At 37.2% G+C, this 12,044-nt stretch overlaps 1 protein-coding gene across 3 annotated transcripts in view; it reads left to right on the plus strand.

The window, feature by feature from the left end:
- Positions 1-2,463: 2,463 nt before the first annotated feature.
- Positions 2,464-12,044, plus strand: part of prkdc (protein kinase, DNA-activated, catalytic subunit) — a 29,519-nt gene continuing 19,938 nt past the window's right edge. The window contains exons 1-30 of one of the 3 annotated variants that reach the window (XM_056773130.1): positions 2,464-2,722; positions 3,081-3,157; positions 3,265-3,369; positions 3,460-3,534; positions 3,607-3,715; positions 3,841-3,953; positions 4,038-4,137; positions 4,223-4,278; positions 4,368-4,398; positions 4,481-4,638; positions 5,325-5,471; positions 5,629-5,793; positions 6,097-6,265; positions 6,352-6,401; positions 6,495-6,629; positions 7,515-7,664; positions 8,006-8,118; positions 8,212-8,371; positions 8,451-8,537; positions 8,681-8,800; positions 8,929-9,088; positions 9,204-9,310; positions 9,717-9,807; positions 10,030-10,193; positions 10,322-10,474; positions 10,823-10,930; positions 11,040-11,266; positions 11,348-11,442; positions 11,529-11,631; positions 11,776-11,909. In XM_056773130.1, coding sequence (XP_056629108.1) covers positions 2,560-2,722; positions 3,081-3,157; positions 3,265-3,369; positions 3,460-3,534; positions 3,607-3,715; positions 3,841-3,953; positions 4,038-4,137; positions 4,223-4,278; positions 4,368-4,398; positions 4,481-4,638; positions 5,325-5,471; positions 5,629-5,793; positions 6,097-6,265; positions 6,352-6,401; positions 6,495-6,629; positions 7,515-7,664; positions 8,006-8,118; positions 8,212-8,371; positions 8,451-8,537; positions 8,681-8,800; positions 8,929-9,088; positions 9,204-9,310; positions 9,717-9,807; positions 10,030-10,193; positions 10,322-10,474; positions 10,823-10,930; positions 11,040-11,266; positions 11,348-11,442; positions 11,529-11,631; positions 11,776-11,909 — 3,625 coding nt within the window. In that variant the 5' untranslated portion in view covers positions 2,464-2,559. Of the gene's footprint in view, positions 2,723-3,080; positions 3,158-3,264; positions 3,370-3,459; positions 3,535-3,606; positions 3,716-3,840; positions 3,954-4,037; positions 4,138-4,222; positions 4,279-4,367; positions 4,399-4,480; positions 4,639-5,324; positions 5,472-5,628; positions 5,794-6,096; positions 6,266-6,351; positions 6,402-6,494; positions 6,630-7,514; positions 7,665-8,005; positions 8,119-8,211; positions 8,372-8,450; positions 8,538-8,680; positions 8,801-8,928; positions 9,089-9,203; positions 9,311-9,716; positions 9,808-10,029; positions 10,194-10,321; positions 10,475-10,822; positions 10,931-11,039; positions 11,267-11,347; positions 11,443-11,528; positions 11,632-11,775; positions 11,910-12,044 lie in introns of those variants that run through there. The other 2 variants (XM_056773214.1, XM_056773299.1) reach the window with 2 other exon arrangements.

The following is a 12,044-nucleotide window of genomic DNA, read 5'->3' on the forward strand; positions in this document are numbered from 1 at the left end:
ACTTCAGCTACTAGCGTCCTTCTTGTTCACCCTTAACTATGCAGTTATTGCCACCACCAAATCCGTCGCTTGTCAGATGGCGAGACTCACCAGCATCAGTGTGAGAAAGACATGGCATTGTTTATATCGACATGCCATGCGCTTTCTTGTGTCTCGTCAGCACGGAACCATACTGTTATAGATGTACACAGGACTGATTCAATAACACCTGTTTAGAGTTGTTCCATCAGTTCCAGTGGTAGATCAAACTTCATCAGTTGGTGATGGAAGTCCGGGACAAGAGTCTGGATTAGGACTTTCATAACGTGCTCGGACAGCAAAGGTCTCATTTTCCTAATTTTGTAGAGGATGAATCTAAAGGACCGGCAACATTATTTGTGAAGTTTAGCTGATCATCGATTACCACTCCCAGGTTTCTGGCCATTCTGGAAGGTGTAATGGATGATGAGACTAGTTGAATGAGGTTGTGATGAATCTTTGGGAAGGTCAGGATTACTATCAGTTCTATTTTTGCAAGGTTCAGCTGCAGGTGATTGTCCTTCACCCAGAGTGAAATGTCACTCAGACATGCCGAAATACCTGGAAAAACAGTCGGATTGTCAGGCTGAAATGAGAAGTGGGCATGTGAGGGCATGAAACTAATGACAAGATGACGGGGAACCAAGGGGGCGGGGCTAAGACACAAGACAGCAGAACACTTGTCACAACGAAGGTCTCCACACAGAACACAACAAGCACAAAATACATGGTACTGTCACAACCATGTCCACAGAACTAGAAAACTCATGACAAGGACAGAGTTATAACAGACAAGTTTTTTGGAATTGCTCCAAATGCCGTGTGAATTGCTCCAGATGTCAAAGGGGATTACTATGATGAGGAAGCTTCTTGCTGTATTTAATAATTTTACACAGAATCAGTTCAATCATCACTTTAGATCAGCCATTCTCCCCCTTTGACTCCAAGATCCCCCAGTATGTTCAACAATATTAAAAGTCCTCCCTTCCCCTCACAAAATGTCAACCCAATTTCAGAGACCCAAATGGACAAAAATAGATATCATATATTTGTTGTTTTAAAATGTATTTCAATGCTCAAATTGTTTCTAATAATGTTAAATTATTATCCTGAGGTCCTCTTGAAAGTCGCCTGAGAACCACTGCTTTAGATAGATATCAACCTAAGAAAGTCAAAAAGAAAAAACTTGAAAATATATTTTTGCAACTGAGGCACTTCTGGAAATGTGTGCTCAATGCCATTTTGTAAAATCAGCTGTGGAGAAGCTAGTTCCCAGAGGCAGAAAAACTATTGCAGGTCATTAAAATCTATATTTATGGTGCATCTGCATTAAAGATTTTAACTAATTCAAGAAGCTGTTCGTTTTCTCACAAGCAAATATTCTGATGAAATAGTTGACTGTGTATGCATTTTTTCTCTCTTTGAAGTAATTTGTCTAATAATAATGAAATAATGAATTGATGATTGTGAAAGATGAATTCACAATCGAATAATAATGATTGAATAATAATGAAAGATGATTGTCACACGTGTGTCTCTTCTATAAACACGTGATTATTGGGCAAATTTGGCTATTATGCCAGTACTGTTTAAGATACCACTTAAGACTTGTGTAATGTAATCCCGATGTTATACCACAGTTCAAATTCATTCACAGGCAAGAATAAAAAATAAAACTTTCTGATCAAACGTTTAAAGGATTGTATAAACACACACAAACAGATCCTGATGGGTCGGTTTTTAGTTTGGGTCACAAATGTGTATATTAGGAACAAGGGCCTTGTTAATGTAAACTCATAAACTTCTTATTTTGTCAGCTGTAGAGTCTATAAAAATTGTCAAATACGACATAAGATTTAGTTAGATTTGGTAGAAATATGGAGTTTGAAAATTAACCTCAGAAATGGATACAAGTAAGATACATATTGAAATTCACGAAATACACAGCTATAAAATTAATGTATATATACTGCAACTAGATACATTTGGATAATTTTTGTTTTCATATTCAAAAACATTTTTGAAACGGAAGTTAACCAAACAGGAACTACGCACTGCTGTTATGCTTGATGCATGAAGACAATAACAAGAAATAAAACCGAATGTAAATATTATTTCCAACATCACACTGGCATTAATATTTCAGAAAATTATTTAGAAATGCAAACAATTGTGGTATTGCTTTCACTGAATTGGTTTTTTTGTCCTTATTGTCATTTAAAGGCTTTTGTTTAAAGACTTAGAGGTATTACATTTAAGAATGTTTATGTATACCATATTTACTGTATAAACGAAATACACAGTATTACTATAATACCAAATTATTCATTGTAAAAAAGCAGACTGACTCAACGTGAAGCAGTCGCGTGTCAGCAGCGACACCTCACGTTTGATTCGGGTATTTTCTCCAGAGTGACGTTATTACGCAGGAAGTGAGCACGCTCGCATGTGTGTTGTTCTGTTTTGCCGCCCTGCAAGTACACTTTTCTTACATGAGAACAATAAATCTGAACTTCTCATGTAAGCAAGGGAGAGGCGACAATGTCTTCCGATACTTCCACAGTTGGTGGGATTCAGGGCTATCTGCTGAAGCTTCATTCATTTCTGTCCGACACAGAGACAAGGAACGCAGCGCTCATCTGCCATGACATTATTGGAGACTTGGCACAAGAGTGTTTGATCACCAAGAATGAGAATGAACTGGGTAAGAACTCCTTCATGCAGAAAGCATTATATGATGTGTTTTAACATTATAAGGATAACGTTTTATCCTTATTGGTCGCATTCGTTACTTTTACACACATGCCTATTTATCATCTTTCCAAACTTGTCACATGTGTCACCTGCGAATAATTATGTATTTGAGAACTATTGTCTTAAGTAGAAACGTACATGTACTGTACATTAACTCAATAATAATATGCTCACAAGTAATGTTTACCCAGAAGTAGTTGAAATTGACAGAACATAGTTATTGTTAAATTATGTGCTATGCATATAAGATAATCATTATGTGATGTTTAAAATGCATTTTCTTATAACAACACTTCACAAACGGTTAGTTTTTCAGACATCTTTGCTTTTTGCAAAGGAAGAAGGATTGCTTAGCTTTCTCCGAAAGTCCCTTGCTAATGAATCGGTAGGAGATGTTTATATATCACTTCTAACAATAATAATAATGATTTGAGAAATATTTAGTGTACATAAGCTGTTTTTAAAGCTATTGATAATATAATTTTTCTACAGCTACGTGATGCCAGAGTAGACATTCTGAATTTTCTGGGGGCCTTTCTGAAGAGAATGTCAGGTGTTGTCCGAGGATGGGACAAGAACTACGCTGTCGACATTAAGGTGACCCGTCGGTGTATTTCATTCGTATACACATGAAAAATGCAAACATCATACACAAGTTTAACCCGTTTTTGCTTTGCGTATGGATAGGAAATTTGTCTTGTCGTCTACACAAAGGACAAAGCTGCTAAATGCAGAAGCCCCGCCCTAGATCTGCTTATCAAAGTGAGTCCTTTACCTGATTCTGGTACTTTACACTCACTGTTTTAGATACTGATGATGTCGTAAAATCTGTAGATTCTGTATATCACAAGGGACTCTAGCGTTGCCCAGGATTTCAAAGTTGGCGATATTTTCAACAAGTTTTATGGAGAGTTGTGTCAGAAGAATAAGTTACCTGATACAGGTAAGTTCTGTTATTGTTATCATTTTTTTTTTATAAATGACACAACAAACTTGTTCCTGTGTACTATGTCCATAACTGAAACTTTCATTCTTGCATTGTAACAAATTGTATTTTGTTCCAATTAGTGCTTGGTAACATTTATGAACTTCTTGGAGTGTTGGGTGAAGTGCAGCCCAGTGAGATGGTCAACCATTCTGACAAACTCTACAAAGCCTACCTGGGAGAACTAAAGGGACAGGTAAAAGTGTTCCTTCTACACATGGAAATTGGAAAACACGTTGGTGTAAAGAATTGTTGAAAATGCGAAGTGAATGTTTTTCAGATGACTTCTACTACAAAAGAGCCAAAACTTCCTGTTGTTGCTGGATGTCTGAAGGGAATCGCAGCTCTGATGGTGAACTTCACCAAATCAATGGAGGAAGGTGTGTGAATGAGTGTGTTTTTATGTGTAAATAAAAGTAAATTACTAAATTTCTATGAATATGTCCTTTCTTTTGTTTAAAACAGACCCAGTTATGTCAAAAGAAATCTTTGATTATGCACTGAAGGCTATCTGTCCACAGGTAGGAGTAAATCCAGGGATCATTTTCACATTGTTTGATGCAATCTGTTCACCTTAATAAATTCTCTTCTTCCTCCTTTATGTCTCTAGACTGATATAAAACGATATGCAGTCATCTTTGGTGAGTAGCATTTCATTTGATATATACTGCTGTATATGTTTTACGACAATTAGCTAATTCCTTGTCTTTTTAACTCTTAAAGCCGGTCTCAAACTGTTTACTAAGCATTCGAACCAGTTCGGCAGCTGTCTCATGGATAATTATGTGTCTATCTTTGACGTCATGTCCAAACTTTGTGGACATATTAATGGAGAGTTGAAAAAGAGTAGTTATGTAGCTCTTGAGTCTTTTCTGAAGCAGGTATGTTCTCTTCTTAAGATTATCCAATTATGTGTGTTTTTGTATTTAATATTTTACGGACTGTCCATTTACTGCCTTGTTGGCAGAGACTATTTGCACTAGCTCCGTCCACCAATATGTGATTGGAATAGAGAAAGTGGAAGAATGACACTATTTCAAACAGTGAATCAAGTCGCGTAAAGTGCAATGTCTGTATAGGTTTAACACGGGAGATTGGGGTTCTAATCTGCCGATGAAAATGCCGCTTTACCTTTTTATATCACATTACATATCATAAAAGCATTTGTTTTCAATAAAATACATTTTAGACTTAAAATTCATTTTTATTCATAAAGTTTAGGTTTAGGGTAAGGTAAGGGGTAGGTCAATAAGTTGCCATCATCATGCATAATGTTTAATGCACAGCAATACGTAGGTGCAAATTGTAACATTATCTGCCACTGTTTATAAGTACCAATAGCTTCTAGCTACTATTTACTTAATCCAAAGAAAATTCTGCTATTTTCGGTTAGCGTTAATAGAATATCGCTAAGAAATTCTTCTATTTTCACTTTGTGTAAACACAACCTACTGCAATTTAAACTTAGTGCAAGTAACCCCTGCCATTTTTTATTTATTCAAATATGTTCAACTTAATTCTGATGCTTTCTTCTCATCAAACTCTTGTTGTTGTTGTTGTTACAAAGGTTGCCACACTTGTGGCAGAGAACATTGAGTTGCACAAAAGCAAGTTGAAGTTCTTTATGCAGAAGTTCTGCGCTATCATCAGGACCACGGTGTCCAGTAATAGAGAACTCTCCATCGCTATTAGAGGATACGGCCTTTTCGCTGCGGTTTGTATCTCTCTTATTACCATCTCAAAATACTAATAAGGCCAGAAATTTGTAGTTTTTTTCATGTACAGTACTAATTTTTTGGATTCCTGTTTCTATTTTGTCAGGATCAAATGATTGAAGATTATCTGATTTTGTTGTGTTTGTTTAATTCTAGCCATGTAAAGTGGTGTGCCCTCAGGATGTAGATCTGATGTATACAGAGCTGATCCAGCGTTGCAAGCAGATGTACCTGACCAAGTTGGACCAGGACGATGACAACGTCTACCAGCTGCCAAGTTTCCTGGACTCCATTGCTAGTGTTCTAATCCACCTTGATAGGGTAAAACACATCTGCTTTACATGAGAAGTGAATTACATTATATCTAGCTATAGTATGAATTATCTTTTAAACAAGATAAAACAAAAAAATCTTTAGACGTAAATTTGACATTAAAAAAAAAAGATGTTGAGTTTGAAAAGATATATAAATTTGTGTTAGTAGTTCACTGTTAATGCTGTTTTTGTAAGAGAAGAGTGTTACATTTAAGTCTGGTTTTGAAAAAATTGTGTAACCTTTCTTCACTTTTCGGTCGAGTTATTTCAACCCTATTTGTGTTTTCTTTATTTCAATGCATGGTTACAGATCCCTGAAGTGTACACACCGGTGCTAGAGCGCCTCCTCGTGGTTCAGATGGACAGTTTCCCTCAGTACAGTCAGAGAATGCAGCATGCGACCTGTCAGTCCATAATCAAGGTGTTTGTCGCCATGGCGGTTCGAGGTCCAGTTCTCTGGAGTTTCACCAGTTCTGTGGGTAAGACTGAACTCAAGGTCTATTTCCCTGATTACATTCAAAGTTTTACTAGTGGTCATACTTTTAGATTTTTTTTTCTAAAACAGTTCACCAAGGCCTGATCAGAGTATGCTCAAAGCCATTGATTCAGTCAGAGGTAAATGTTTTTGCTATAAATGTTCCTGTGTGCTCTGTGATTGTCATGATATTAAAATGTATTTTAGAGATTCTAATGTGTTAATTCGATTAGGGGAAAAGTCCTCCATCATCTGGTGATCCTCAAACAGAGGATACCACCCTGGTGCGCTCTGGGAAGTGGAAAGTTCCTTCTTCAAAGGACTACCTTGACCTCTTCAAAGGGCTTTTAGACTGTGAAAACCTCAAAGTATGAATATTCTCTACATACTCGTTCATATTTTTGTTCATAAAATTTGATATTGATGTAAGACACAGGAGTTTTCTTCATTCATGTTCAAATTTAGTTTATCTTGAGATAATTACTTTACATTATTACACATTTGCCTTAAAAAAACCTCTTTTATTTTTGGTCATAAATCATTTTTATAAGTCACCCTTTATATTCATTCAACTTAATTTAGTTCAATTCAATTTTGTTTACAGTATATAGTGCTTTTCACAATATGCATTGTTCCAAAGCAGCTTTACAGGAGAAAATAAAAAAACAGAAAAGGTAAAACACAGTACAGTCAGTGCATGGTGTTTGTAGAAGAAGCAACATCATTAGAATAGAACGATGTTAACAGGATTTTCAAAACCTTTAAGCTAATAAGCTAATATCTAATATCAGGAGTCTCCCGGTGAGCAAGCCAACACGGCACTGTGTGGAGGAACACAAACTCCAATGATAAATAAATGGAGAAAACCTTGGGAGGAACCAGTATCAGATGGGAGGGCCAGGTCCCCTCTGACGTGTCACAGCTGCACTCAGTGACTTTGATTAAAAGTTACTGAGTACATGTTTATGAATAACAGGGAGGGCTTATTTGTTGTGATTACTAGTAGTCCATCTTTGCTCTATTCATCGCTGGCTTTTGCAAAAATCTGAACGATAAAAAGTATTAAAAATGGTAAAATATGTAAAATAAAATATGTTGTTGCTGTTTTTCTGAAAAACAATGAATATGGACAACCAAGGTTTCAGAAGTATAGCTATGATAAATTTAATTATGAACATTTCAACTTTGACACTGGGTAAATGTGGACTTTGTTTCAATTTACCATGAGCTGGTTTGATTGTTGTCTCATTTAGGATACAGGATTCATGGATGGTGCTTCAGGTGCAAAGAACTACAACTTGAGAGACATAAACCGGCACTTATATGATGCTCTGGTGCAGTCAGTCATGAAGATTGTGGAGAAACTTGATCTTTCAGTGCAGAAAGTCAATGCATCAGAAGAGGTATTGCTTCAGTGCTGCACCAAGAATTAATTGTGTTCAGATAAGACAGAAAGACAGAGATCAAGAAGTACAAACATACATTACATTGGTTATGCATGGGATTTTGATGTAAACTGAACGTTTCTATTGTTTTTTTCATCTTATTTGTTTAATGGTTATTTGATTTTCCACTGCTTTCCAAGTAGTTTCTGCTTAAAGTATTTCTAAAGACAGTATTTCACATCAACACCAACAGATTGTGGAGAAAAGTGTTTGAGTATGCCTCAATAGTGTAAATAATTGTGTTTTTAGTATTTTTTCATCTTGTGGCTAACTCTGTGATTTATTGTTTATTTTCTCAGGAACAGAGTGATGCAACTGCTGGATTTATGCCTTCATCTGACCCAACAGCAAACCTAATGGCCAGCAAACCTAAAGACTTCATTGCCTTCGTCAATTTGGTAGACTTTTGCAGGTCTTGTAACACTTTTCTACAGCCAAATTTCAAATAACAATCCAAATTAGCACTTTATGGATTGTATGCAAACTCCTTTTGTCTTTCCTATAGTGAATTGTTGCCCTCAAGAAATCCAGAGTATTTTGGCCAGTGGATGTACCCCCTGTGTCACGAGCTCATTCTGCAGTCAATACGGTTTCCTCTGGTCAGCGGGTTTTATAAACTCCTCTCACTTTCTATGGGGGTCTCCAAGAAAATACACTACTTTCAGGTAACACACAGATACCATCACATTGAATATTTTATGTGTATGTAAAGTTTGTTACATATTCTGTGTTCTTGTTTTTTAGGACCTAAAGGAAGGGCCTAAAGCTGCAGCCAGTGGCTGCTCAACAAAAAATGCCAGTTTTTCACTACTCACAAAGTTTGGAAAGGAGGTGCCACTTTTTAAACTGTTTTATGCCACACAAGTGATATGATATTTTAGTGTATCATCACAGTTTTTTCTCATCTTTTATGGAGTTATTAATAACATTAATATAATGAGCGAATGGCTTAAGTTTCTGCTTCCTCCTCCAAGGTTTGTGTACGTATGAAACAGTATAAAGATGAGCTGCTGGCTGCTTGTTTGATGTTCGTCCTCTCTCTTCATCCTGACATGGTAGCTCTGGATATCAAAGCATATATTCCAGCTCTGCAGGTTATTATTAAAAACAGCCCTTTTTCTTCCATTTCTTTATTAACAGAAATTACATAATTCAGACCCATAGATTAAAACATGATTGTAGTTATTGTGACTGTTCTTCGTGTGTGTGTGTGTGGTTGAAGGCGGCCCTGCGGCTGGGTTTAAGTCATGCTCCATTAGCCACAGCAGCACTGGATGCTCTTGAATCCTGGTCCTCTCACATTCCCAGTTCCATCATGCAGCCGCACTACGCCGACATACTGCCACACTTAGACGGCTACCTCAAAACAACCAGTCATTCTGGTCAGTTGAAGTTTACCATCAGATATTTGTCCTAAATATGAAAAGGATTAATTACAATTGTATTATTGAAGATTTATAACTTTTTGTATCTTGTCTATTAATTTCACCCAACTAGAAGAAGATGACAGCAGAATGGAAGTGACAGTTCTGTCATCAGGCAGGTCAAAAGGATACAGCCAAGTCATGATGAGACTTCTGAAGAAGTCAAAACACTTGCCAGTGGTAACCAGATTAGTTTGCTGCCTTCTGTTTTTGATTCTCCGAATTATAATTGCTTACATGCATGTGTATTAACACTTGAATGAAAGAAGGAGGCATATATATATATATATATATATATATATATATAGCGCTTTATTGTGTATTGCTGTTCACCCAAAGCGCTTTACAATCATGTGAGGAGATTCTCTCCTCAACCACCACCAGTGTGCAGCATCCACCTGGATGATGCGACAGCAGCCACAGTTCAACCCACACACCAGCTATAGGTGGATAGGAGAGCGAGATAGAGCCAATTCAGATTAGGGGGCCATGATTGACACGGGCCAGTGGAGGGAATCTGGCCAGTAGATTAGGATTATTGAACACATTAAGAGGGTTGTCCTGAAGTTTCTTTGATCTCTGTTAGGGAGATGAGACTCCTATTGCTGCTGTGAGACGCAGAGTGGTACGTCTGCTTGGACACTTGGGAGGACAGCTCAACAGGAGCCTTGTGACAGGTTGTTTTATTTCTTGTGCCACTCCAGTGATATCCAAATAACTTTTAACTATTATTTTTGTCTTTATTTTGTTTCATTGGTTAATTTGTTTTCATTGGTTTAAACATAGACTTCAGTTAGATCTATGGCTAAGATTTTTATTAGGTTTTGATCTTGTTACTTCAAGAGTTAAAACTAAATGCTTGTTTTAAGCTTTATCTTGACCTTCATTTAAAACCCCAGCTGTCTCTGCCGAGGACATGATGAAGCGTTTCGTAGCGTGGGACTGTGAGAAGAGGCTGAGTTTTCCTGTCCCTTTCAAAGACATGAAGCCTGTAATCTACCTAGACGCCTTCCTGCCGCGGGTCACAGAGCTTGCACTGTCCTCCAGTGACAGACAAACTAAAGTAATCACTATCATCTCATCCAGTAGATCTTTTCTTGTCTTTTTGAGATAACATTTTCATTTCAGCATTTTATTTATTAACCTATTAAATAAACAGACTAAAATTGATATCTGTAATGATGTGTGCAGGTGGCAGCATGTGAGCTTCTGCACAGTCTGGTGATATACATGGTGGGTAAAGGAGCCCAGATGACCGAAGACAACAAGTCTGCCCCTCCGATGTACAACCTGCACCGAAAAGTCTTTCCTGTTCTTCTGCGTCTGGCCTGTGATGTCGACCAGGTCTTTAACCCTAACCTATTTTATCTTATGTGGATAGTTGAAAAAAAGATTCTGTCATCATTTATTCAACTTCATATCGTTCTAAATTTGTATGTGACTCTCTCTTCTTTGGAACACAAAAGAAGATATTTTCAGAAAGGTTTTAGATGTATTATATCCATTCAAAATATCATTTTTATCTTGTACTTTTTTGCATAAATTTTCCCTATAACCTGACAAATTTAGATAATGCAATAAAATAGTTTGTTTTATGGTTTAAATTGGCAGATTCTAAGCTCATTTATTGTTTTTTGGCAAAAAAAATTGTGTCTACGTTAAACAAATATTAAAACTTTGACATTGTTTCAGGTGACAAGGCAGATTTTTGAACCTCTGGTGATGCAGCTCATCCATTGGTTCACCAACAACAGAAAGTTTGAGAGCCAGGACACCGTGGCAGTGCTGGAGGCCATTTTGGTGATTGAATCACAATAGACTCAGTTTATCAAAACCCATCCTTTTATTGTTTGCGTGTTTTGCGTGTGATGTGTGGTGGACTTCAACTTCAAATGTTTTGGTTGCGCAGGATGGAATCGTGGATCCATTAGACAGCACCCTGAGAGACTTTAGTGCCACCTGCATCCAGGAATTTGTCAAATGGTCAATTAAACAGACCACCCCCAAACAGCAGGAAAAGAGCCCAGCAAACATCAAATCTCTATTCAAACGCATTTACAGCTTGGCCCTGCACCCCAACATCTTCAAAAGACTCGGGGCTGCGCTCGCCTTCAACAGCATGTACAGGAATTTCAGGTCAGTTTGTGTGTTTTGTTTGGATCAAATTCAGAATTTATCTGAAGTGAATGTTTATCCAAATACTATTGTCTTTCTCAGAGAAGAGAGCTCTTTGGTGGAACAGTTTGTTTTTGAGGTACTGGTGGTGTTTGTTGAGAGCCTGTCCTTGGCCCACTTTGATGAGAAGTCCCTGGGTAATAAACATTCCTGTCAACAAACCTGTGATATGATGTTTATATCTGTAATAATAATAGATGTCATTTTTTTATTGTCTACACAGGAACTGTTCAACAGTGCTGTAGTGCCCTGGACCATCTGAAGAGAATCATCAGACACAAGGCAGACTCGCTCAATAATAAGAATTCCAAGAGACGTACACCCAGGTACACATCCAGGAACAACTAGATATGATTATGATATAATTTTTAATCATCACTTAATTCAAATCACCTATAAAAACATCCTATTTTACAAGGCAAATGTGTTTCTTTTTAATGGTGAAGTTGTATGTTGCGCTCTGTCCTCAGAGGTTTCCCTGCAGATCAGGCAGTGTGCTTGTTGGATGTAGTCATGTGGCTGCTGACCCAGTGTGGAAGACCACAGACTGAATGCAGACACAAAAGCATGGAGCTCTTCTATGAATTTGTTCCTCTATTACCAGGTGAACAACAGAATATCAGCAATGAATGGCATTAAGGGATTAAAAAGGATAGTTCATCCAAACATGAAACTTTTACCTATTTGCACTCTTATGTCAATCAAAACCTGTATGTTATTCTTTCTTCTGTTGAATACA

This window comes from Triplophysa dalaica, chromosome 1 (genome assembly GCF_015846415.1).
Source record: "Triplophysa dalaica isolate WHDGS20190420 chromosome 1, ASM1584641v1, whole genome shotgun sequence".
NCBI lineage: Eukaryota > Metazoa > Chordata > Actinopteri > Cypriniformes > Nemacheilidae > Triplophysa > Triplophysa dalaica.